Source organism: Trichinella spiralis, assembly GCF_000181795.1.
Source record: "Trichinella spiralis strain ISS 195 chromosome Unknown Scfld6, whole genome shotgun sequence".
NCBI lineage: Eukaryota > Metazoa > Nematoda > Enoplea > Trichinellida > Trichinellidae > Trichinella > Trichinella spiralis.
In genome coordinates this window covers 1-25,363 of record NW_003526945.1, presented here as the reverse complement: position 1 = coordinate 25,363, position 25,363 = coordinate 1, and the positions used below count along the sequence as shown (strand labels likewise).

The following is a 25,363-nucleotide window of genomic DNA, read 5'->3' as shown; positions in this document are numbered from 1 at the left end:
GGTCACACCGACTAGGTCGGTGTTGTTCCGTCCGGAACACAGAGTTCTGTACATGATAATGCGCGCAGTGGTATTCAATCGACACTGCTATTGTTTAATTTAAAATATGCATTAACATAATTTAAATATCCATTTTATTAATGCACAGTCATTGTAATTATGACATATAAATATACGGTATTAATTTGTAGTAATAAAATTAACATTAATTAACAATATATATGTATTTTACAGTTATAACTAAAAGGTGACTAAAATATTTACTAATTCAACTGTATTGTTTTTTATAATATTTTATTGATTTATGTTACGATGATTAGCATAATTAGTATACTGTATATCCTTTATTCATTAGGAAGTGATGATAAATGTAATAGTAGAGTTTTTTCCCATTTACAGAAGCTTTATTACGGGTAATATTTGCTTTTCATCTTGATCATTCACTTTTCAAAAAAGTAGGTCAGTGGAGTATAATATGAAATCTTTTTATAGTGGTAAGGATAATAATAAATTTCATACTTAAAATACAAAGGATAACATATTTTGTATGTTTAATTATATAACGTTTTGAATTTTGTCCATGATTTTTTCACTATTATTTTCTTATTATTTATTGCTTTAAAATTACTGTAATAGCACTTGTTCATCACAAATACTGTATATTTCTCATAATTGTTCAGCTTTGAATGCGTTTGACTGTTTTTAAGGCCTGTGAAAATGTTCTATGCACAGTATGTTCTTTCAAAAAAAGGACCATTAGCGAAAATTTGGTTAGCTGCTCACTGGGAAAAGAAATTAACGAAAGCACAAATTTTTGAGACTAACATTGATAGAGCTGTGGAGAGCATTCTAGAACCAAAAGTAAGCGAAAGTATTACGATTCTGTAATCTTCAATGCCATTTATTATTTTCATTTATATATACTTTAATTCGTTATGTTTCAAATGTATGTTAATCGTGTCCCAATGAAAATTCATGTCGTCGTGTGTGCTTTGTTTTCTCTGGAATCAATGTGTATTTAATTTTTGTTACTTGTGTTTCTTTTTGGTTTTAAAATCATATTTTATACAAAAAATTTTTATCTTTCCTTGGAATGATTAATCTTAAATGACATTATTCATCTATCTTGGTTATCTATGTTTTACTTTGTATATATGTTGTAATGTTATGCATTTTGCTGATTAATGCCGAAGTAAATTTTACAATTAAAAATTGTTTTTTTCAATGTTAAGTTTGTTTTTATGAACCTCCTCTTGATTAAACTCTGGATAAATTGCTCGAGTGTTTTTATTTACATTGTTCTGTCATCAGTATTTTAAATTAATTACAGGAATTAAAGCTCGTTTCTTTAATTTTCAGTTTTTATTTAATATAAATATGTTGAGATTAACTATTTACTGATTAAAAATTATTGTTGAAAATAGATTTTTTAATTCTAGCAACGTTATGCAATGTTTATATTGTAAATTTATTATTTCTTAGGCAAAAATGGCTTTGCGAACAACAGGTCATTTGCTTTTGGGTATTGTGCGAATTTATTCTCGAAAAACTAAATACTTATTAGCTGATTGCAACGAAGCATTTTTGAAGATAAAGATGGCTTTTCGACCTGGAATTCTTAATATTGATTTACCAGAAGATCGTATTGAAGCGGATGTGGATGCAATAACTCTTCCAGAAGTGTTTCATGATTTTGACAGTGCTCTACCAGATTTTAGGTAATTAATGGTTTCGGTTAATTATTACTTAGCAATATTATTTTTAATTTGCTGTTTTTTTAGTGAATTGGAATACGCTGATGACATATCCTCCACCCAGGGTAAATTGGATCAGATTACAATGAAAGAAGATGCACCCAAAGTTTTGGTTGATGTTGACGATGAGTTTGGTAAGAGATGTAGTTATAATTTAATGTAATATCGGTTTAAACAAGAGAAAATGTGCATTGTATTATTATGGTGTTGGTTCATTTCTATGAATATATAATGTATAATGCATTTCTGAGTTGTAATTTCTTGATGTTCTCTTTTGTATTGTAAGTTGTTAAGCTGAGTTAGATTGTTTGCAGATGATGCGGATGGTTTCGACAGTTTTGAACTTCCTCGGGAAGAAGTTTCACAGTTTTTGGATGATGCTTCTATTCCTCAGCTGAATACAGCTGAATCAACCAATAATGAGCCTGTTGTCGCTGAGAAAACTGTAGAAGTATTGTCAGATACTGTTCGTTTAGAATCTACAGAAGAAAGCACTGTTAATGTGATGATGGATACTGATTTGGAAATGTTTCCCACAAATGAAAGTTCTACAGCTGAAGAAATTTCAGTGGAAGTTGGTAAGAAATATTTTTACTATTTGAATAGAAATTTTCTGTTTCTTGAAAGTGCATTGTAAAGAAGAGCCGGCTGCGGTCCCCAGCGTGACTGAAACAGCGAGTGCTGAAATGAGAAGTAGTAGTGAATCTTCAAAAATGACAACACTTGTTCACGATGAAGATGAAGAATTCGCTTTGGAACCGTTGGAAAGTATTGTTACACAAAGTGCGTTAAAGTTTTAAAAAATATTTTTTTGTTGAAGATTTTGATTAATAATTTGTATCCGAAAATTAGTTCACTCGAATATTTTAGCGTTTTGCTTTCAGTTTTATTAATTAAAAAAATATTATATTATATTATATTATATTTTATTTTATTTTATTTCATATTTCAATGTTAGCATATTGGATAAAAATATAATCTCTTGTTTTAATGAATCTACTTCTGTTGAAATTATTTATTGTGAAATATTTCAGTTCCGGCGAAAGTTCGTGTTAAGCGCAAACGTCGACTGCTGGTAGATAATGTGAAGACATTAAGTGGGGATGATATCAAATCGCAGTTACATCGTTATTCGGACACACTGGGAAGTCTTGATCTTGCACCACCAACTGTTGTTTTGATGAAAGTCAGAGAGGCAGCTTCGGTGGACAAATTGTTCTCTCTTCAAGGGATTCCATGTCGTTCTCCGACGTTGAACAAGGTAAGTTTGATATTCCAGTCAATCTGTTTCAATAATACATTCATGCTTCTTTTTGAAGTTTTGGAAAAGTGCTATTGGATCGAAAATGGCGAAGTTTAAGGCAGACAGTAGCAGAATGAAAGCTCTGGAGGCAACAACATTGGAGAAAATGCGCGGAATGGACGGAACAAATTCAAATGTGGAACGATCAACATTGTCTGAAATAGAGTTGCAACCGTCAGCTGATGCAACTTTAACGGAAGCAAACGAAATGATTGATGTCATTCCATCGGATATGCAATCACTTAATGAACCAGATATGACGAAACTCTCTGATGTGGAAACAGTGCAGTTGTTGGGGAACAGCGGTGCAACCATAAACATTGAATTGGATTTGGTATTATTTAGTTTATCTTTGAAATTTGTAATTATGTAATTTCTAATTGATTACATTTTAGAGCAAAGAAGAATGGGAACATTCTGATGAATCTGCTAAAGATCGTCGTTGGACGAAGAGAAGTCAGCTTGTGTTGAATCAGTTTGAAACCAAATTCAAAACTACCGATAAAATATCTTTTAAGGTATCCTTATTCAGTTACTGTTATGGAAGTTTATGGAAGGTATTTTAGGAATGGACTTCTCGAGATACTCGTAAATCTGCGGCGCAGAAGTTTTACTGTTTGCTGGAATTGCAGAAAGCTTCAGCTGTCAAAGTGGAACAGGAAGAACCGTTTGGTGATATTTTTATCAAAAAGGGTACTGTTTCATAATGTGCATTTTGATGTAATTTACTTATTCTTCACCGCCCGTCCATTTATTTTAACATAATCCACTTAGTACCCTTGTTTTATTTAATACTTATTGAAAATATTACGCAATTTTATCACTCTTTCTACTAGTATTCTATAACCATGCATTATTTCTAGTCCAATTTTAATATATACATATATATATATATATATATATATATATATTTTTTGTGAAGTATTATCGTATACTTTTACGCTTCATATAAATGCATTTTGCAGTTTTGATGAAAACAAAAGTAAACAGAAAAACCTCCTTTTGGAGAAATGTTCAAAATTATTTGAAAATAATATTTGTGCTTATTAAGATATACGAATCAAATATTAGTAAAGCAGTGTTTAAATGTGGAAAGTGCTGTACAGGGCCACGTAAAAGAGATTTGAAAAAATTCATCCGAATGGGCATGAATGTTGTGAAATGCGCAAAGTTATTATATTAAATCGATTTCATTACCTACACGGTTCATTGGACATAAAATATGTGCTTTATTATGATAGTGTAGCCAAAATGATCTGAGTAACAGATTTTCAAAACATTGAAGAAGTGTAACGTCGGTGGTTTTATGCTAGTGAAATGACAAATCTTCCGTTGCGATAGTTACACTGAATAACACCATATGCAAAGGCAGGCAGACTGTAAGCCTTTACCTCCACGTTTTTGTACAGTTAATTGTTCTCAAGTCTCTTATGTTTTCCAGCGACCTCGACTTTTGAATCAATATGATGGCTGACATGATAACACTCATTAGTGTTAGCTATGCGTTCTATTTCTATCATGGATGCTTGGTTATTTGTCAGTCTGATATTTGATATGTTAAATGATAATAATAACAACTTTACGATTTTTTAGCATACTCAATTATAATGGCAGTATTTACAGTGATTCACAGTGATCTGACAAAAGCATCAATCACTGACCTTAAGGCACAGTTCATTAAAGCGGTGAACAAAGAACTAAAAACAAAGTAAATTTTTTTTATTTTAAAGTTAAATATAAAATAAAAAATGACCATTTTTAAACATGAATTTTATTGCAAAATATTTGCTGTTTTTCATATACACGGTTGTTTGATCTTGAATTATTTTTAATTGTACTGTAGAAATAATCTGTGTTGCTTTAGCAATGAGTTATTTATTTTGTGTGAACATTTTTTCTTCAATTTGTTCAAGTTTAATTTAATCCTTTGCATTATGGATTTTGAAATTGTTCCAGAATCTGCTCTTCTTAATGAACACGTTAAACTGCAATTAGGTAAGATAAAATATTTCACTTTAAGACTGAACAAAAAATAGTAAACAGTTCAAATGTGATTTCATTCACTCATTTTTATTTAATATATAGTATTTTCATTTTACAGATTCCGCTGTATTCGTCTTATAAGCTAACAGTACTTCATTTCTAATGTTATACATAGGAAAATTAATAAATATGTATCTTTTTAAATTATTTTAAAACATTATTGATAAAATCAGATTAATGCTGTTTGATCGTATGTAAAAAAAGTAAATACATTTACATTTATTTTGACATTACGATTACTATTATTATTATTTTATTAGATCAGAAATTTCGAATAAAATTTAACATGTAATAGTATAGGGTCGCTCATTAACTTCTAATTAAATTCTTTGTAACTAAATTAGCCGACCATATAGGATTGTGGAATGCAACGGATAGAAAACGTTTAAAGCATTTGTTAAAATTCTGTTAAACAATTTGAAGATGATTTTACTGCGTTATCACATATAAATTATCATAGAAACGTTGAGTTAATGGCATTTTATTTTAGGTATGCCATTAGGCCAGGCGATTGCATATTTGCAACGGGCATATCAGATATTCAAAGGGATAGAACTAGTTTACAGTGACAAAGTGAGTTGATTTTTATTACTATATTAGATAACAATCTGTAACTGGCAATCTGTACTAAGTTATGTGAAAAATAGGATCCATTGGTGTCTGATGTTGTGGTGAATCTTACCAACAATGGAATTAAGTTGCTTTTTGATGCTTCATCGCAGTTGCTGAAGGTAACATTTTGAAACTTTATGATCATGCCAGACTAGTGAAAATTGTATTCTCACTAATATGTTAACTGATATACTTACTAACAATAGTGATTTGATATAGCGGTAACACATTTTCTGATGTGATTTACAATTGTGACATTTCTTGTTATTATGTTAGTGTACTGAAAAGTACTGTAGCTGCAGTTCAACAATAGTGAACTACGTTAATGCAGTGAATTATTTTAAATAAGCGTATAACATTATTTTTTATTTAATTTTAAAAGAAATTTACAAATGTATTTTATTTTCGAAGTATTTCATACGCAGTCATTTTTTTTTAATTTCATTGAAATATTATGACAAAATTTAATAATTGATGGCTGTTCTAATTTGATAGTAATAGATAAATGTATATTTAAAATGAAAACAATGTTAAACTGAAATTATCATTATTGTTTCATAATAATTTATATATTCAGTATATTGTCTACGTGCAAAGTATTGCGATACTTGAATGTTGTGATAGTAAGCAAAGTGAACCCTGTTTTCACTTTTAGGTAATCGAAATTATAGATATGAATAAAGTTTGCCTAAGTTACAGGTAAGTTTTGAGGCACAAAGTATAATATTTATTACATTGACATTGTTTTTAGTGGTATGGTATTTTCAACACCCTCAAAAAAACCAAGCATTGAGAAGGTGAATGAAACTTTTGGCGCTACACATCCAGGAGGCAAGTCTTTTTTACGTGTTGTTTTAATTATTGAAATAATATGTGAAGTTTAATATTTCAAAAGCAACAGTTGTAATTGATGTTTCAGCATTAGTAATTAAAGGTAGAATAATGATACTATTGATGTTGGAATTAATGACTTTAAATTATGTAATATAGTGTATGATTAAATATAATAATAATGAAAATATGTATTAATTTAATGCAAATTATTTTTTATAAATCAGTAAAATGTGCATTAAATTTAACATTTGATATTGGATTGGAGATATCGTGGCAAGTATTCTCTTTTTTTTATAGTATATGATTCAGTGCAGCATGTATACATACTGAGTTGGCGTGGATTGTCGATGCTTTTTCCAGCAGAACAGAATTTGAAACCTTTTTTTGCTCGTGGCTTGAGTTCGCTTCATTTTGCAGATGGGACGACATTATTTGTCTCAAAAATTGTTATTTATCATGGTAACAGTTTAACGGAAACAACGTACGTCAAATAATTAATGTTTATAATATAGAAGTTTTAATATCATTCAGTGTTGATTTATTTGTATTCACAGTATTTCGAAAACACCTGTATCTTGTTATCATGGACAATGCTACGCAGAGAAGATTGAAGTGATGCGGTCAGATGTCCGTACGATTGGGCTAAACATAACGCTGAGTAGTGAAAGTGAACAATATTATTATTAGATGATCGCAAATGATATTAGGTGATTGTTTGGTTTTTTAGGAGTTGATTGCACCGGTTATTCTAACAATTCCCCAGAAATGTTAAACAGGCTTATTTTGTTTGGTGACAGTTGCCAAGTATGTTATGTTTATAAAAATGTATGGTTGAATAATTGTTGTGAATTTAGTAATATAATTTTGTGCGATTTTGTACAATTATTATAAAATTCATTTTTCAGTGCAAAATGAGAATCGGTTTTATTTTTGTAATACAGTGCTTTTACTGTAATAAATGTGAAATTGTTGTTTTCCGTTGAATGTAAAAAATGTTTTTAGAAAGTGGCTAGTGCTTTGGGCTTTCCAAATGCAGTGTATTACAAGTCGGAAGATAAAATGAGAATTCATCTTCCTTCGGCGCAGCGAACAAAATGCAATGAAAAGTCCGACTATTTTTATAATTATTTTACTATGGGACTGGTAAGTAATATATGACAACATGTACAAGTACATGCAAGCAATTTTAAATTGATGTGCAATTTCTTGCTAATTGCTTGCCAAATTTGAGAAACTTTTTTATATAATTATAAAAATTTGAAGAGCGAGTAATTCAGTCAGAGCGTAACTGAATTGTCTCAGATAGAAGTTGCTTTGATGTTGGCGATTGTGATTTTACAGCAACTGTTTGGCTGACTGGCAAGTCCAGAATACGACAGTGTTCGTAGTTTTCTTCATGAGTTCTGTAGGTGCCGTTAGGACGATTGTAAATGCAGAGAATAACGATGGTAACATTGACTAAAAGCACGATCAGTGTCATGCCGATGATAATGACAAAAAGTGATGATTTGCTTTTCAGCCGGGTTGACTGCTGGGCATGGCCAAGAATGCAATCAGAATGTTGTTCATCGATGCTAATTACTGACAATCCTTGCATGTCTTTTGGTGTGATGCATTGTACCTGTCGGAGGGAATGTTTATGTTTATTTTTCTGCAAAAATTTTTTCAGTGGACCCACTTCGCATCGACAGCTCCATGGATTGTCGTGCAAATAGATTTGATCAAATGAGTATGTCAAATCGAGCAGATATCCGGGCAGTTGCGTTAATTTACATCGGGATATGTCGAGAATTTTCAGCTTTTTCAAAGTACGCATGTGCTCAGGGTGTAGCGTTGAAATTGCATTGCCGGATAAGTTGAGCAGTAGAAGATTCGAAAATTGGCTAGGCAGATGAATAGGGAGCGTTTCGATTCTGTTGTCGGACAGATCGAGCAAATTCAATTTGTACATTTCTTTGGTCATTTGATCGTCTACGAATCGTAACTGATTGCCACACAGATTAAGTTTAGAAATTGTTTTCCGACTGCTTACCAACATCGAACTTTGAAATTGTCGAAATCCGTTGTTGCATAAATTAATATGCTCTAAACGTGAACCATTTAACAAAACCATCAACGTCGAGTGGTGTTGTTGCTGATAGGATGATGCGTTGGTTGACTGACCGAGTCCATTCCCAGCTAAATTGAGACTCTTTAATCGGGCGTGGGCAAAAGCGCCGGCTGTTAATTCTGTCAGAAGACGTCGATTTTTTGAAATGTTAAGTTCTTCAATTGCCGGAAGCCGGCCTATAAGGTAGCCCAAATCACTTGATGTCAGTGCGTTTGCACTTAAATCTAAATGCTTTAGTCGAATGTTTTTACGCAGCGCGTATTCTGGTGGTGTTGAACTGATTTCACAATTGTGCAGAAGCAATTTTTCAATGTTTGGAAGATCATCGAAAGCACGCCAATCTTGTTGTAGAAGAGGATCACCGTCAAGTGAAAGTTGACGTAAATTTATTAGTCCAGAAAATATATTCGCAGCGAATGGTCCTCTCTTTTTATTGTATGACAAATCCAAAATTTGAAGGCTTTTCAAATAAGCAAAGCTTCCTGTTGGTAGCGCGTCTAATGGCAGATTATTGTTTCGCAGTACGAGCTTTTGAAGTTGCTCTGTGTCGTCGAATGTATCTGGTCCAATGTGACTTATTGAATTGTCTTCTAAATGTAGCGTATTGAGATTTTTCATTTTCACCAACACTCGTTTGCCCAGACTGTACAAACCGCATCTTATCAAATGAAGATGTTGGAGTTGATTGAGACGTGTGAACTCTTCTGACATGCTGAAATTGTTTGGACTTATCTCACTGCCAACTACCCGGAGCGTTGTTGTGCCTGAAGGTAGACGTTGTACAAGTTTAGCCAAGCTTTCATCTTTCAAACCGCCCAACAAACAGTGCACTGCAACGGATTGTTTGCTCTGTAAATGATTTGCATAATCTTCTATGTTTGACGATTTATTGCATGTGCACTGATCAGGACAAACGATCCCAATTGAAATTGTGCACTTCAAAATTGATGATATTACCAGTAGCAGCGGAACAAGAAGCATCGTACTTTGTGATATGTTCCTGAAAATAGTTGAGATAACTTTTATGAACAGTTGACAATGAAAACAGATTCATTTTGATTTTATTTACTGAACGGATCACAGTTGTGCGCGCTTTTCAAAGCTGACCGAACGAACGCTGGTGGTCTCTTTATCTATTTTTGCTGCTACCTACCTCAACGCTGACGTTTCAATTTAATACTCTTATCGATTCTAGCACCACACCTCTTTTCAGACCGGTTCTATGGCCTGAGATGATGAACTGAACCTTTATTCCGTTATCATGCTGACTTTTCAATTTGCTAGTCCTCAGCTAATTTGCATTTATCGCAATCAGAAATTAGCTTATATTTCATGGTCGTTGCCGTTTCTCTTGTCATTCACACAACCAACCATGCTCATTTCAATTGATCTACCGGCTTGATTTGAATTCAACTCACAGTATCAACATTAACGTCATTATTATTTTGACATTAATGTAATTAGTTTTTTTTATTTTAAAACTGAACAAATATAAGAAAGAAGTGAAAGAAATTATTTACGAAACCAGTAAGTTATGAACATTTATTTGAACATTGCAATATATATATATGTACATGTTTTTATGTATTCTCTGTATTCATTCGACTGTGGTTGGTGTATAATAATTTGTTGAACAGAAAATTAATTTTTGTTATAGAATTTTCTCATTTATTTTCAAGTACAAGCTCAAGAGTAATATTTCACCATTTTCCTCGTTGAATAAACTATTAAATTGAAACGAACGTTTCATAGTTGGTGCTGTTTATTTTGCTGTTGAGTGAATTCGCCTCTTCAAATTCAAATTCAAATAATAATAATAATAATAAATTAAGAATTTCCAGTTTTTATGAGATAAATTGTGCATTTTGTTCGCTTAATGCTTTCTTTTCTGTACATGGCTTTATTTATATGATAAAATGAAAAATTACTAATAAGAAAAAGCCCCCGATGCAAAATGAAATTCGCTATTTCCAATAATGCAGTAATTTTCGTAAATGTTTGAGAGAACGATTGTGAATTGAGAAAGTTGTTTTTAGTTGTCAGTGTTATGAAATATAATGAAATATTTCTTATTTATTAAGAAATATGAAAGTGATTTTCAATTTTTACTGAAACAGCTTGGAATGATGATGGAATTTCCATTTTTGGTCATAGTTGGTTGAATAATCGTCATGAATCATGTACGATTCTTTTCATTAAGGAATTGTATTTGCTGCGTAATTGCAAAATAGAAATGATTGTATAATTATAATGTAATGCCGGCGGGGATGAATGTGTCGAAGTGGATGCTGAAAGCCGTAGATGCATATAGTAAGGATTAAATATCGATAATTTTGATCTATAAAAATAATGAAAAATGGAGAAGCTAGTTTTCTTCAGTATTAGCAATTGCTATCTTAGCATGCTTTTTTGTGTTTAATTATTTATTTCTTTGTCGAAGTGTTCTGATTATTAGCGCTTTTGAACAAACTGAGCAGGCATCGAAATTTGCCGATACAGGATATTATTTTCTGTTTTGTCATGTAAAATAAAGGAACTGTCTTAGCTTGGAAAATCAAATATGAATAATGCAATTCTTGAAGTGCTAGTTGTTCACGCTGCTGTTGTGCACGTTGCTGTTTTCTGAATTATATGAAATGAGCCTCAGTCAATATTAATTATGCATTTGCACGTCAGTTTTTATCTCTAACTCGCTCGCATGGTTATATTTTCTATAGTTGTGTTAAAATGTTAAGTTTTCGTTTAAAGGTAATGAAAAATTTTTATTCTACTTTGAATGAAATAAATCTGTGCAAATGTTTCACATTTTAAAATTGAATTTTTATTACCAAATCTGTCATTGTTGACAAAGTGATTGTGACCAGAGATTAAGATTGAATAAGTCTTGTAATGTTTCAAGGAAACAAAGCAATCCTAAATAATGAATTAATGGAGCTAATTTGAAAAAAAATTGGTTATATTCTGTTAATGCTACTTTAATGGGGGGTGGGGGGGGAGAAAAGAAATGTTTAAAATTTTGTTGAAATGTATTTCAAAATTTTTTGAGCATTGTTTGTGATGCACTCGGTTGAGCTTGATGGTGTGAAGTGTATTTATTGAAGTTGGAAATTGTTAAAAAGAGCAGAGTGAATGGAATATACAAATTGTATTCGTTGACCGTACAAACAAGCGAAAAAGAACAAGGTTGAGGCATGGATTTTTGAAAGGGGAAGGAAAACATTGGACTGTAGTTTTCCCGCGTAGCACAGACAGCACTTATTAAGTTTTTATTAGCCACGAAATGGTGGAAAAACGTGTACCATGGTTCTTGTTGGTGATAGGTTTGATTCGTGCGAAAAGTTCACCTGCCCTTGACTGATGGCTAATCGAGTGGTACTTAGCTTTGGTCTGTTTGTATTGCGTCGTTTACAAGGCCGGTGGTACAGTTCGACGGTGGTTGCCTGCTGACATTCACAACACGAGCTGATGCTCAGAATTGATAATTCGTTTTTATTATTATCCGGGGCAAGTTTTGTTTCAGATAAATTTATTCATACTGAAATTGGATCGTTGGTTTTGGAAAAGGAACGCTTTTCCATGCTCACTTGATTTCTAGACTGGAAACTGGAGATGGTCATTTTTATTTTCTTATAACCTTTTGCTTCATTGACTTTTTCAACCATCGCTTTGATCTTCTGCAGCAATTGTCCATCTGCGGTACATGGTAAATGGTCACAATTGAAAAGCAAATTGCGAACTGGCCGTGGCGGAACTGCCCCACCGTTGCCAACTGATCCGTATTTCCCCAAAGCGGCTTCTATGTTGACTGTCATATTGGTACCCTATTCTTGTCGATATTAGAAGACAATGTCCGCCTTGACAATTTTCGCCTAATTACCCCAGACTAGGCCGACAATGACCCTTGCTAGTTCTGCCACGGCGTCCCAGCATGAATGATGATGGCCCTTTGGCCTGTTTGGTTGCATATTCAATCTTTTACGATATGTACCATTTTCCGTCTTTAAACTTTCATTTTCCATACATTCTATGCTTAATTTCGACGAACTCTTAAGCAGGACAATTAAATCACTAACCATGCATCAGATCCTGTTTGTTTAAACTTTTTATTGTCTGTTCCCTTCTTGCGCATTTTCATGCAGAAATAACGCTATTGTTTATTTGTCCGAATGTGCAATTCTAACGAAGGGATTTTTGCGGAAAATTCTTCTTATATTTCAACATCATCATCTAGTTGGTCACAAATCATCAACGGTCAATTTGATGAATATCAATTTTTAATAAATTATAAATAAATAATTAATTAAAGGAATAGCTTCGTAGACAATCTATATTATTATATGATGTTGCATGTTATTTGTAGCCAATTTTAAAAGTAAAAATAATATTTTCAATTTTGTCGAATTATTATGAATAGTTCAGTTGCCAGTTAGAAGTGGACATGTGAAATACGAAAATGTTTCATCGATGTATTTTGTGTTTCATTGTTGCAACGGTATTGAGAATAGATTTTGAATTTGATAAAAGCGAGTGTGTATAATGTGTGGTTAATTTTGGATGCATGAGCAAAATGCTTGGTGCAGCATTCAGTAGCGTGATGTGGTTTTATAATGGGTTGGGCAATTGTCCTTCATTTAATCTTCTTTGCATAGCACGAATCTATTATCGTGGCTATTTGTTGGTCTACTTAAATTAAGGTAAACAAAGCATTGTTATCGAGGTACAGACGATTGTTCTGCCAACAGAATTGCCAGGCATGTACGCGTGATTTGATTTAGAAATTGGACACAGCTAAAATTTGTTCTGTCCCAACAGGAATTAAGCAGCAGTGTTTTTAGCTTCTACAGTTTTAGACAACAAAATTGAAATTGTTTTTTTTCTATTCAGCTGACGTTCGTGTATGACAGGTCCAGCCTGCTGTCGGCAATCTTTAATAACACGCCTATAGCAACTGCTCGTTCTTACGATACCTTTTGTTGCTATGTGGAAGAAGTATTTCCTGTCGAGCTAGTTGCATTATAATTCGTCTAAGTGTACTGAATATGTCCAGTATATGCGTTAATGTACCTTGACACCCATTTATTTTTAAATAGCTATTTTGCTGGTATTATTCATGCAGTATTCTTTGCTTAATGCAAACGACTCTGTGCAAAAGTACACACTGTCGCCTGTGAAGAAAGTCTCTTTTAAAATATGCTCGTGGAAATGACTATTTAACTTATGCATGTTGTTTAAATTTTACACCTTTTACTGTATGAATTTTCCAAAATTAGCACACAGAAATTGGAAAATTATGTTGCTTTACGTTGAAGTTGAATTTTGTATGAGCACTAATGACGGGTAACAGTGTTGTTGCAGTTGAAATATATTTTTGTATTTCTACTTATTGTTTTCAAATAATCCAATCTGAGAGATCCTTTGGAAAGTTATGCAAAAAGACTAATTTAGAAAAGTAGCGTGAATATAGTGCAGTTACTTACGTTTGCCGAAGAAAGTCGACAGGGTTATTTGAACGTCCAGTTGGTTGCACAAATCGTTCGTCTTCATATAGTTTATGACCCGTCGTAGTTAGAATTGCTTGGATTGAGTAGAAGTTCTGCTGTTTTCAGTGTATTATTTTTATATTTTTATGAAATAAGGGCACACGGGGAAGCGCAGTGGAACATTTGAACATTTGGTCGTGTGATGTCGATTTGATGCTTTTAGGCTGGTTAGTTAAAAATTTTTTTCTGACACTTTTGATTGGTCGGATTTGATAAAGATGGCGCTGTGTGCGATGAGTGCGCGTGCCACCGTCACCTCTTGACATAATATGCTTTGTTCAATGATTGTTAGCGACAGCATCTTGAATACTTGTGAATGTGAACGAACAGAATTCAAGAAGCGTATTTTATCAGTTGCTTATTAACATTTATCCTGCCAAATTATTAGCCGTTTATACGCGCTCGATATGAGATCGACTTTATTAATATTTATAGTTCGATCAATGAAATGAGCGTTACACTAGTGTCGATGCTGTCAAGTTGGTGTGAAAAGCAACGCTACGGCGATTCATTTTTAACGATCGACACAGTTCTATTACTTTTCATTTTGATGTTAATTTATGTTGTCAACAAGTTCATCTTTTGTTCAATTTTATAATCGCTTTTCAGTATTTTCACTATTGTCTATAAATATATATACATATATTTATATATAGTGAACAGTTGATTCATAAATAAGCAGTAGATAATATTGTGATTTAATTACAACAAAAAAATAGGCAAGTCATGTTGAGCTCAGCGGTGGTCGTTATCCCATTAGCGTTTGCCTTTCTGCGATTCCTAAGCCGAAAGTCCACCTCAGTTAACTTATGTTATTTTTGATTTTTCAAATTTTATGCTTTGTTGATTAGGCCTTAACCTGGATGTAATTTTTACAATTTTGCTGCGTCATTGGACAATGAACGCATGATGATTCAGATTGTGGGTACTCGCTTTCTTTGTTCGCATCAGCCCTCTAGACACTCGTTGACCATATGTGTAGCCTGAAATCACTCTGTGACTGTTCGAGAAACCATTCTTTAATGTTATTGAAAAAGCGGCGACTATTCCTCAAATAATGATCTCTAGAGACAGTAACGGCGTCACTTTTTCTCTTTCCGACAATTGTTTTCTGTCTGAAGTCAATTGTCTGTATTCTTTGTTGGGCACATTTTATGTTTCTTTGATTTTATGTACCTATTTTAAATGCTAGATGTGGTATTAAAAATTCAAGAAATCTATTTATTTATGTATTTTTATTAGGGCGGGCCATTTTATTTTGCGTGTTCATCGTACATACCAATTGTCAGGAGAGAACGCTTTGCTCCATGCTTTATTTATTCCATGTTTCATGTTTTTGATCCGCTTGCCAATGTGCATTATTGAATTGATTGATCGATTTTCACTTGTTTATTGCACCATAGCAATAATTATTTATTGTTATTGAATATGCTTCAGGGCGCATTTTAATAATTACTAGCTTAAATTTTTTTGAAATTGTGTTAAATTTCTTTTTCTCTGAAAATTATCTTTCAATTGATATTAAATATTGCTAGTTTCCCTGTTGAATTGTTTATAAAATGGAATTGTGAACATTTGATGTTTGAAATTAAATATGCAAAAAATGATTTAGATTATCCTTCATTATTGCTTCAGTCTGTAGCATAAGTTTTGTAATTATGGCCAATTAGATGTAGTATATGTTAAAAGTTTATATTTGAAATTGCCATGAAATGTGTTTCCCATTTTTTAAGCCCCAAATAAAATCGGCGAACTGTTCTTTTGTAAATTTTCATAAACGTCATTATTTTTCCAGAATACTAATTTGCTGCCTTTGTTTGTTACAAGAAAATATTAGCACGAGCATTTCTTTCCTATTTTTACTGATTATCTTTGTAGTAATTCTTTTTTTAGATGTACGAAATGTGAATTCTGTAATATTACTTATCATATCTTGATCGATTACTGACTGTCTTACTTTCTGTATGTAAAAATAAAAATAATGCAATGTAGTTTAAGGTCAGTAAAATTTTTTTAGTTTTAAATAATATAAGAAAGTAGCTGCACAACAAGTTGGAAATTGCACAAAACTGTTGTTTTAATTGTTAAAATATGGAATGGATTATTTCCCTGAAAATGTGTTTAAATAAAGTAATGTTAAATGCTATTAATTAAATAAAAAAATTTTTTACTGTTGTTTGCGTTCATTTATTGTATTCTTTGTTATAAGTTGCACATGCAACAAATTTATTTTTATTATGGACTTTTAATTCATATCAAAAATGGCTTCATGTGTTGAAAATGAATATGCAGTTTACTGCAGTGGGAATGTACGATCAAGAAATGGATATGATGTGACAGGTGTTCTTGTTGCTTATGTGGTTTAATGTTTAATGAAGTAGGATAATTTCATGGCGCTGCTTAGTTAGCTTGCTAGTCTTTCAACTGCTGTTGAAATATGTATTACACTGTGTTGTTTAAAAATGCAGTATGTGGTTATGATTCTTAAAAGCTGAGATTTTCATGGTGACCAACATTCATTTTCGAGAATATTATGTTTATTATGTAAATAATAAATATGGAATACTGAGCAATTTGAGCTGTTTATTGATATTGTTGTTGTTGCCGCTAGGACATATATTAGCTGTATTAATTGAAAAACATTTTTCGACGCAACATCTCTGTTGCTCTACTGTTTCTTCAGCCAGTGTGTTATAGAATGGGTTTGAAATTCTTTGTTTAAGACTTTTTATTAATCGCAGCAATTTGGATCAGCATCATTTAACATTTTTCTGTGTTCACAATCCTCATGATTGAAATGTGAAGCTGTTCTGAATTTTGTATTTGTTACAACTGGTGACTGTTGGCAATTAGCTGATAATATAAAATCAACATGTCCTGCAAAAGAGTGTACAATAAAAATCACAAGAGATATTTTTCAAGAGAGTAAACATTTCAACAGATCGCCGTTGAGTTTTCTTTCATACTGTAAAATTTAAATATTAAAACATTTTTAACATTATTGTTATCCCACGAATAAGTGTGGAATAAAATGCTGAAATGAGCAAAATTATGACGAGAAACTGTTTATTAAAATATTAAATTGATTATTGTGAATTGTTACAGGCAATATATACATATATCCATGTGCATATTTTATCAATTTATTTATTTTAAGGACATACTGTTTGATGCCACTTCTCATCGTGTGAAGAAATTTGTTCTTCATACCAACTATCCAGGGCATTATGATTTTGGAATGTAAGCTTTTATTAATGAATTATAGTTCATGCATGCTATTTAATAATGATGTTTAATTTTAGATATAACCGATGCAATTTTAATATCAAACTGTACGGAAACGCTGCATCTGAGCATGTTGAAGTCACTCCTTTTAAAAAGGTATGTGATTACACATTTATTTATTCATTCGTATGTGGTTTCTTTCAACAGAAGTATGTAATTAAAATCACTTGTTTCTTACTTATTAGGGCAAGTTCAATCAGATTTACAAATTTGTCTTCTAGCTCATTATTATATGAGGATGTAAACGATATTCAAAATCGTTGAAATTAAGAACGTGGTACATTTTGAAACATTTTTAGTGGGAAGAATTGGAAAGTAGTCTTTTTGGATCTACTCGTAATTGTGACTTGCCAGCTGCACTTGGTCAGCATCAGCCTGTTGTACTGAATCGCTCTTGTTCAAATAATGATAGCAATCCGTTTGGATCAACCTTCTGTTTTGGTTATCAGGATATAATTTTTGAGGTAAGTGATACAGTGTGAAATTTCGTATCATGTCTGAATTCATACGTAAAGTTTGTCATATTGTTAGAACTGTGATAAAGGGACAGGTTAATTTAAAGTATTGCAAAAGCATTAGTATGAACAATCCTCGAAGTTTAATGTTTTACTGAAAGTGTTGAGTATTTTTTTATGGCACAAATTGAAAATAATAGGATAATTGGCATATAAATTTATGTGAAAATGTCTATTTATTGCTCTTCACTTATATAAAAAATAAATGCAGAAAAGCTGCTTTTGCACTACGGCGAGTTGAAGCGATAGCTTTGAAGGCTTTATTCGCATAATAGTTTGATAAAATTTTTTGAAATATATTTTGTACTTTTCAGCTGTATTTTATGTTGAGTGATAATTAGTGAAATTCGTAGACTTTTATCATTCTAATGGAAATGCAATAATTTTTCATTGTGATAATTTAATAATTTGGCTTAATAAATTAGATTGTCCACTGCGTTGAACTGTATAAAAATGAAAAGTTTCAAAATATATTATAATCATAAAATTGATCATTTTTTCTAACTACTTAACAACAACTTTATAAATATAATTGAAATTAATTATAAGTTATGCATCAGGTTGACAGACTTCATGAATGACTTTTGCTATTGATTATATATAACTTTAATAGAATTAATATTCTATCTGTGTTGTAGGTGATGTCAAATAGTCACATTGCAACCGTAATGCTTTTTGATTACTCCAGTTCAATGGCTTTGGACTTTCTTGAATGAACAAGTGATGGTGCAGTTTTCAAAGTGTTTTATAAGGAAATTTATAACAGGAGCGCATCACAGATGTGTGATCATATTTATTTATATTACACACAGATATTTTCTACTTTCTGTATTAAATAAAGTAATCATAATTTTCTAGTTATCAAATGAATTTGAAGGTAACATTATGAAAAATCAACTGGTTTCATTTGTTTTCTTATGTATTTTAATTGTTTTTTAATGTAATATGTCATGAATAATGAATGATAAAAACTTGAAAACCATCCATAAAAGAAAGTAATTGTAAAAATTTCTAAAAGTGACAGTGCAGCTTTGTTGAAGTAGATAATACAGTTTCAGATGGAATTAAGCGTAACATTGTATTTAGTTGAAGTGTTTCAGTTGACTGCGGCTTCGCATCTATTTGCAGCTTTCATCTTCATGAATTCACTGCCAATAATCGCATTGTGGATTAGTTATATGGAATTGTAATTCTAGTCTATAAATATAAAGACTGTGCCGTATTTATGGGATGAATGTCAGCTTATGTTGATGGTCTTCATATTGAAAACCGATATCAACCTACTTCAGTTTGTCACTGAGGCAAAGCACCACCGAATTATTTATTTCCTGTCGTAATTGGTTATTTCCAAAGGCTTCTTAGTTTTAGTTCTGTCAATAAATGAGCAGATGTTTTCAAGGCATGTTGAAATGATTATGACCTGCAAGCCTGTATCTATTTTTGATGAATTTTCCCTATTTGATTTTTCAACAAATATACAATAAATGCATAGTCCAAGAAAAATAATAACTTTTAGAGAAAAAAGCATTTCGAATGAAATTTTATAGGGGATTTGCGATCAATTAATTGCAAAAGAAAAACCTTGAGCGATGGTTGAAAAAATGTGTGGAAAATGAGTTTTGGCGACATATAACTGGTTAATTAAAATGAAGCTTACGAAATATAGCAACCGGAAAGTGATTAGAAATGGTTTGTTGTTGATGAATTTATTGTCGTATGTTATTTGAAATTTTACAAAATGGATATCAGTAATAAATGAACAAATCTTGATTAATCAACGTTTAACAGAATTAACAAACTCTTGTAATTTAAAACTGTCAAAAAATTTAATTTTTGTGAAGAAACTTGAAAATGAATAATAATGTAGTTGACTGTTACTACTGACTATTAGCACCTCTAGCTATTGTTATATTACTATTAACACCTAAAACTGACAAGCAATATGCAATATCTTTGCTATTTGACTGCTGTACCTTTGGAAATTATGAAATGTTATCTTGTTTATTTAAGCACAATTAATCTTGAATTAAATTCTTTTTGAGCAGCATGTTACTTGCAGCTTAACTTGTTGACTGTAATCAGTATATATAAAAGTTGTTGTGGCACGTATTTCAAATAGCAGCACATCATAAAAAAAGCAATGACTGCTGTATTATGAAGATCGCATGGCTCCCACGCCAAGTGAACATAATGAATTTCAGCTGCAGCGCAGCAACGTGACATCTGCAAGTGAGTATTTGTTATCTGCAGTGCAATGTTGTAACTAGCCTGATTGTCATAAGTAATATTCTACACTAATCATGTGCACACTACGATGAACAACATTTGGCAAAATTGTTTTGAGAAACCTGTAATTTTCAATGTTTTTCATTTGACTATATCAATTGAATGTTATTGGATCATCATTAAAATAATACCAAGCAAAACTGATGCTAATTATGAATAAATTTGACAGTGGTCAGATCATAATACATTTGATCCGTAATCACAGGAAGCTGATAATCATAATTGTTGACTACCATATTTTTCACGGACCTAGAAATTACGTTACATTATGCAGGCGTTGCATACTTGAATGCGTGATGTTAAAACATGAATGCAATTACATTGCAGCATTTAGCTAATAAGGACAACGTTTAAAAATTGTCTAAAACATTTCACAGAATTGTCAAAACGTTCTTAAATTTAAAATTAAAAATTATACAATATTTTACAGCGTCGTAATTATTGTGAAGCGACCATAATCACTCAATAAAAAAGCAGTTTGCAGATCTACGGATAAAAATTCATTATAATAGTTGGTCAATATAGAAATGCTACGGACAAATGCTCAATTTGCTGAAATGTAAACAACTCTCCACTAAGCAATATCAATAAAAAAATTTGAATAATGTTGCGCCAGAGTACTAGAAGATAAGACTGCCGCTGACGCTATGCAAATAAACTGAGACTACTCAGTACAAATTGCTACGCTAGTAATAGTCAGTGAGCAGTTGGCAGTGCGCCAAGTTGTTGCTCTTTTCCGTTCGCAGGCCCTTTCATACAAGCATTTTGTACTCCTTAGCCAAAAGTTACCTTTCGTGGCAACTTGTCCAACAGCCAGTAAAAGTAACACGGTAAGTACAGCATTAATTAATTATTACAAAAATAAATGACCAACAAATTACGACAAAATTTTTTTTCTTGTCAGTTATGAAAAGTACTTAGTGATTTTCAAATCACAGCGCAAAAGACCCATTTCTGAGCATTGATATTCACGCTGAAAATGCATTAATTTTTAATATAATGTATTGTCGACAACTTTGGCTTGTGAAAAACAGAATCTACAATTGCAAGGTTCCATTTTTGCGCATTTCGGTTTTCTCATTTTCCTAAAGTACGCATAAATTAATTCACCAAAGCCGTAATTGTTAAACCAGGTCGAAGCTTTGTCACTTTCACTCATACACCAAAACATAAACATTAAATTGAGTTAACCTGAGAAACGTGACATTAAAATGCCAATATTCTAACTTTTCTAAAGTTATTAATTTACGAACATAAAAATGTTTACTGTTTAACACATTTTCTTTTTGAAGACTGTGTAATATTAAAAAGGCGCTGATGTTGTCAAGTACTTTGCGGTTACTACTCATTAATATGTTCAGTAAATTGTTTTTCTGTCTGAATACAAAAAACATTTTCGCTGCTGTGATACTGTGTTTTTAGCGTAAACTATAAAGCAGAAATCTATGGATGACGTCATCACGTTGCCTGGTAACAGATCACGTTATTGCATTGTCATTAATATGCAAAAATTGTTCAGCAAACAAACGAGCCTTATCATTAACATTGCGAGAGCGACTTATTTCACTATTACTTAAACATTTTCGTTTTCCAGCATTACTTATTTAATCAAAATGGTATTTCACGTAAAATTAATGAATAATTTCTGAAAAAAATGTTGGCATTCAGAAACTTAACCCCTATATTACGCGTTGGATCGAACTGACCATTTCTGATTTTTAAACTATTTTCATTTGCCCTAAATAGATAATTTTGCTATTTAAATTTTCCATCTTTGTACAATTTTCTCTTGAAGAATAATCTGAAACTCTTTGCTTTAATTTACTCATTACGATGGCGTTTTAAAAAATTCAATTGTTCCTTTTGTTCAGGGTCAGATCGACCCGAGTTAATTTTCTATATACTGCAATTTCATGTTTTCCCATTGTTTTCTTCTGTGATGATTCCTCTGTTAAAACCTTTATCTTCCCAATGCTCACTAAATGGAACAAAACTTTGAGAGCACATAACTCTACCAGTATTCCATTGTTTTGGTTTATATTTTGCAAATAAAATCTTGGCTGGGATATTTATATAAATATGGCATCACATTTACCTTTAGATATGCTGTTCTGTTTTTATTAATCAATGAATTCACAAAAAATTGACTTTTTAATTAAGTTCCAATTTTTTGTTAATTTTTTTACATGCACCGTGCCTAACTATTTAGAAGGCACATATTCTTGTAGCTGAGACATTACTCTATTTGCACATATATAATAGATGTTTGTACTCTTACGTTTAGATATCAATAATCGATCAAAACACTGATGTTCCATTTAGTGAACATTGGGCTGTTCTCGACATAAAATGGCAGGTTATGATATATTGTCTACAACAGTGACTAAGACTGTGTTTTTGTGTGTAAACTGCTTTCTATCTATGTTTTCTCACAGCCTGCCATTTGACATAATTAACCAAACTCAAAAATCAAAATCTGTGAACTCTGGCAATGGAATGCAATTGTTTTTTTGTTGTACAGAACAACTGATAACAACTGTTGCATTTATACCACATGCAAATCTCAAACATACAGACACTGACACTGGAATGCAATTGTTTTTCTGTTGTATAGAACAGTTGACAGGAGCTATATATTAGTGCGGTTAGGTTTGGTTACAAATTATGGTTGCTGTGTGGCAACCGTGGCTACCCATGTCATTTGATGTACAAGGTAAGGAAATCCACTCATCGAAAGTGCCATTCAGCACCAGAGTTATCAGTAATATAGTCGACATTATTCAAGAAAACTCCAATACCACAAGGCATACGTTGTATTTTGACAACTTTTTCAACAATTATGAGCCGCTGGTAAAGTCATCCGGTTTGAAAATGAGAGCTATTGGAACCATCCGACTATGCCGCAGCAATGGTGCTGATGCAGTGATGTTGCCGGACAAATAGCCAATGAAACAAAAGCGAGGTGCTTATGACTTTTGAAGTGATAGAAATGTCAATATAGTTATATGGCATGGTAATTCCATCGTCAGAATCGTCAGCAACTTCCTGACGCACAGGCCGTTGCACAATATGCAACGATGAGTGAAAGGCCAACGAATAGAAGTACAAATGCTGAACATTGTAAGATCGTAAAGCACTGGTATGGGGGAGGTTGACCTTCTTGATAGACTTGGTACTGCGAATCGTCCAACAAGAAGAAGCAAAAAATGGTCTTGGCCTTTGTTTATCAATGTGGTGAACGTTGCGACAGTGGGTGCTTGGCGGAATCACTGCTTCGTAGAAGAAAGATCACAGCCACTTAGAGCTCTGTCGACAAGTAGTCCTGAGCTTGCTGCAGTCAGAACGAACTGCATCACTAAGATGAGCATGTATATCACAATTGCCTGACACTTGTTTCGATGGTGTAAACCACATTATTGGTACAGGACCACAGGGGCGTTGCCAAAAATGCAACGTTCGACTACACGCGGAGCGAGGAAAGCAATGCTTTGAAATTTACCATCGGCAGAAATAAAATCAACCATAAATCGAAGTGTAGCTAGCTGTTTGTACCAAAATCTCCGTTCTCTGATCAGTAAAAGCAATATTTCTACGTGTCGAGCATTCTTGTTGAGAACTGCCCAATGTTCACTGAATGGAACATGCCATAATTCCAAAAGGAGTAGTGCCAGACATGTCTAGCTCTAATATTTTCTCAATTAGAACCTATGTATGTGTCATCAAGTTTTACAGCCCTTGCACATGCAGTGAAAGGGTTTAGGTAGATAAATGTTTATAATTAAATATCATTAAAATGACACCCGAGCCACAATCGAAGATCACACGGTTAATCAAACATCAAATACAGAAATGTCACATAATGCCGCGGTTTAGTGTCTTTGTATCCTCACGAAAATTGCATAGTGTAGATTCTGAGGTGACGATGAGAAACCAAACTATCCCTGCCCACAAACAATCAATTTTTCGCGTATATACATCAGAAATAGACAACAAAGAAGGCACAATGGGCAGATAATATAATAAGTCTACCAACTCGTGAAGTAACTGAGGAATAAAAGCTGAATTCATGCGCCTATTTAAAAATAACAGCAATAGATTAGGAAATGCAATGGCTGTAATTGATCTGAGTCTAATTAACATTAAGTTTCACAAAAGATGACAAAAACTTAAAAATTAATGAAAAGAATACTAAATTACATACACAAAAAAGCGAAAAACGCACACTGATAGTTTCAAAAAACAAAAAGCATAGCATGTAACCTGCGAATCACAAATTTTGCAACTTTGAAACATTTAAAAAAGTCACGCTAAAATAAGGTATACTGTGGCCTTAATATTTCAATTTCAAAAATGCCAATAGAGCGTGCACTGGTGGAATAAATTTTATGCAATGAATTTATGCTCGAACGTGGTTACATTCCTGTATCAAATGATCCTAAACCACACAGACATTACTAAGTTTGAAAAAATGCAGATTATAGTAAGAATTATCACACATATTAAATAAAAACTTGAATCCATTTTTCAGATTCCAAGCATAAGGTAATGATTGTTGAAAAAATCGAAAAAAAGAAGCGCAACGACTAAAAAAAATGAAAAAAGACATGAAAATGCATTTTTCATAAAAGTAAGTTTTTTCATGACTTCTTTTAAAAATGAATATTCAAATTCCACAAAGAAATAGAAAATCACTGAAAATGCAAAGTTGCAGCACATCAGTATATGAAATGAAAAGAAACAAAGAATTCAAATGTCCGTATTCGAAGAAGAATAGAAATCATAATGAAGCAATGGACTCGCAAAACGATCAAATAACACAACTGCATTTCAGAGGAATTACATTATACCAAAAGATATTCGAATGTGGTAAGTATGTTTTCCTTCCCTTAGATAAAAATTACCCGTCATCTTCACCGCGCTTAGTGCTACCCCCCGACTATATCCGTGCGCTTAGGTAGCCCGCTGGTGGTGTGGTGTGCGCTTAGTGCTACCCCCCGACTATATCCGTGCGCTTAGGTAGCCCGCTGGTGGTGTGGTGTGCTTTACGTGCTACCCCCCGAGTATATCCGTGCGCTTAGGTA

At 32.5% G+C, this 25,363-nt stretch overlaps 8 protein-coding genes across 8 annotated transcripts; 6 read left to right on the top strand and 2 right to left on the bottom strand.

Moving 5' to 3' along the window:
- The first annotated feature begins 717 nt into the window (after positions 1 to 717).
- Tsp_10009 (double-strand-break repair protein Rad21-like protein) lies at positions 718 to 5,203 on the top strand. The gene is made up of 9 exons (XM_003373115.1): positions 718 to 861; positions 1,483 to 1,718; positions 1,782 to 1,888; positions 2,069 to 2,332; positions 2,382 to 2,537; positions 2,789 to 3,015; positions 3,074 to 3,391; positions 3,453 to 3,614; positions 5,159 to 5,203. Exons 1-9 carry the CDS (start codon positions 718 to 720, stop codon positions 5,201 to 5,203), a joined length of 1,659 nt encoding a protein of 552 aa, XP_003373163.1.
- A 389-nt stretch (positions 5,204 to 5,592) lies between these two features.
- Positions 5,593 to 7,818, top strand: Tsp_10008 (conserved hypothetical protein). Its single transcript, XM_003373114.1, has 12 exons — positions 5,593 to 5,673; positions 5,748 to 5,831; positions 6,290 to 6,353; positions 6,396 to 6,411; positions 6,464 to 6,563; positions 6,592 to 6,646; positions 6,771 to 6,823; positions 6,861 to 7,027; positions 7,101 to 7,213; positions 7,274 to 7,350; positions 7,549 to 7,689; positions 7,810 to 7,818. Exons 1-12 carry the CDS (start codon positions 5,593 to 5,595, stop codon positions 7,816 to 7,818), a joined length of 960 nt encoding a protein of 319 aa, XP_003373162.1.
- Position 7,819: 1 nt separating this feature from the next.
- On the bottom strand, positions 7,820 to 9,459 carry Tsp_10007 (putative leucine Rich repeat-containing domain protein). The gene is made up of 3 exons (XM_003373113.1): positions 9,404 to 9,459; positions 8,225 to 9,368; positions 7,820 to 8,197 (listed from the first exon to the last, which is right to left on the bottom strand). Exons 1-3 carry the CDS (start codon positions 9,457 to 9,459, stop codon positions 7,820 to 7,822), a joined length of 1,578 nt encoding a protein of 525 aa, XP_003373161.1.
- A 2,466-nt stretch (positions 9,460 to 11,925) lies between these two features.
- On the bottom strand, positions 11,926 to 12,675 carry Tsp_10006 (hypothetical protein). Its single transcript, XM_003373112.1, has 4 exons — positions 12,556 to 12,675; positions 12,291 to 12,477; positions 12,241 to 12,259; positions 11,926 to 12,124 (listed from the first exon to the last, which is right to left on the bottom strand). Exons 1-4 carry the CDS (start codon positions 12,673 to 12,675, stop codon positions 11,926 to 11,928), a joined length of 525 nt encoding a protein of 174 aa, XP_003373160.1.
- A 548-nt stretch (positions 12,676 to 13,223) lies between these two features.
- Positions 13,224 to 14,409, top strand: Tsp_10005 (conserved hypothetical protein). The gene is made up of 4 exons (XM_003373111.1): positions 13,224 to 13,334; positions 13,541 to 13,645; positions 14,102 to 14,203; positions 14,293 to 14,409. The coding sequence occupies exons 1-4, from the start codon at positions 13,224 to 13,226 to the stop codon at positions 14,407 to 14,409; spliced, it is 435 nt and encodes a 144-aa protein (XP_003373159.1).
- Positions 14,410 to 16,457: 2,048 nt separating this feature from the next.
- Positions 16,458 to 19,186, top strand: Tsp_10004 (conserved hypothetical protein). The gene is made up of 5 exons (XM_003373110.1): positions 16,458 to 16,556; positions 17,354 to 17,436; positions 17,499 to 17,577; positions 17,781 to 17,945; positions 19,055 to 19,186. Exons 1-5 carry the CDS (start codon positions 16,458 to 16,460, stop codon positions 19,184 to 19,186), a joined length of 558 nt encoding a protein of 185 aa, XP_003373158.1.
- A 3,760-nt stretch (positions 19,187 to 22,946) lies between these two features.
- Positions 22,947 to 23,225, top strand: Tsp_10003 (death-associated protein 1). Its single transcript, XM_003373109.1, has 2 exons — positions 22,947 to 22,995; positions 23,068 to 23,225. The coding sequence occupies exons 1-2, from the start codon at positions 22,947 to 22,949 to the stop codon at positions 23,223 to 23,225; spliced, it is 207 nt and encodes a 68-aa protein (XP_003373157.1).
- A 1,784-nt stretch (positions 23,226 to 25,009) lies between these two features.
- On the top strand, positions 25,010 to 25,148 carry Tsp_10002 (death-associated protein 1; the record flags this gene model as incomplete). The annotated part of the gene is made up of 1 exon (XM_003373108.1): positions 25,010 to 25,148. A coding segment is annotated over exon 1 (139 nt), but the record flags the coding sequence as incomplete, so codon positions are not given.
- Between the last annotated feature and the right edge of the window lie 215 nt (positions 25,149 to 25,363).

Bases quoted from the DNA above. Each gene is read 5' to 3' on its own strand.
- Tsp_10009 (XM_003373115.1), top strand. From the start codon at position 718: ATGTTCTATGCACAGTATGTTCTTTCAAAAAAAGGACCATTAGCGAAA. The intron at 2,538-2,788 runs GTGCGTTAAAGT...GAAATATTTCAG, and splicing joins GGAAAGTATTGTTACACAAA to TTCCGGCGAAAGTTCGTGTT. The intron at 3,016-3,073 runs GTAAGTTTGATA...TTCTTTTTGAAG, and splicing joins GTTCTCCGACGTTGAACAAG to TTTTGGAAAAGTGCTATTGG.
- Tsp_10008 (XM_003373114.1), top strand. From the start codon at position 5,593: ATGCCATTAGGCCAGGCGATTGCATATTTGCAACGGGCATATCAGATA. The intron at 5,674-5,747 runs GTGAGTTGATTT...TGTGAAAAATAG, and splicing joins AACTAGTTTACAGTGACAAA to GATCCATTGGTGTCTGATGT. The intron at 7,351-7,548 runs GTATGTTATGTT...AAATGTTTTTAG, and splicing joins TGTTTGGTGACAGTTGCCAA to AAAGTGGCTAGTGCTTTGGG.
- Tsp_10007 (XM_003373113.1), bottom strand. From the start codon at position 9,459: ATGAAAGCTTGGCTAAACTTGTACAACGTCTACCTTCAGGCACAACAA. The intron at 9,369-9,403 runs GTAGTTGGCAGT...AAACAATTTCAG, and splicing joins CAGGCACAACAACGCTCCGG to CATGTCAGAAGAGTTCACAC. The intron at 8,198-8,224 runs GTGGGTCCACTG...AAATTTTTGCAG, and splicing joins CATGGAGCTGTCGATGCGAA to AAAAATAAACATAAACATTC.
- Tsp_10006 (XM_003373112.1), bottom strand. From the start codon at position 12,675: ATGGAAAATGAAAGTTTAAAGACGGAAAATGGTACATATCGTAAAAGA. The intron at 12,478-12,555 runs GTCATTGTCGGC...CGACAAGAATAG, and splicing joins CCGTGGCAGAACTAGCAAGG to GGTACCAATATGACAGTCAA.
- Tsp_10005 (XM_003373111.1), top strand. From the start codon at position 13,224: ATGCTTGGTGCAGCATTCAGTAGCGTGATGTGGTTTTATAATGGGTTG. The intron at 13,646-14,101 runs GTATTTCCTGTC...AGACTAATTTAG, and splicing joins TTTGTTGCTATGTGGAAGAA to AAAAGTAGCGTGAATATAGT. The intron at 14,204-14,292 runs GTTTATGACCCG...TTATGAAATAAG, and splicing joins AAATCGTTCGTCTTCATATA to GGCACACGGGGAAGCGCAGT.
- Tsp_10004 (XM_003373110.1), top strand. From the start codon at position 16,458: ATGGCTTCATGTGTTGAAAATGAATATGCAGTTTACTGCAGTGGGAAT. The intron at 17,437-17,498 runs GTAAGCTTTTAT...GTTTAATTTTAG, and splicing joins GGGCATTATGATTTTGGAAT to ATATAACCGATGCAATTTTA. The intron at 17,946-19,054 runs GTAAGTGATACA...ATACAGTTTCAG, and splicing joins ATCAGGATATAATTTTTGAG to ATGGAATTAAGCGTAACATT.
- Tsp_10003 (XM_003373109.1), top strand. From the start codon at position 22,947: ATGGTTGCTGTGTGGCAACCGTGGCTACCCATGTCATTTGATGTACAA. The intron at 22,996-23,067 runs GTAAGGAAATCC...ACATTATTCAAG, and splicing joins CATGTCATTTGATGTACAAG to AAAACTCCAATACCACAAGG.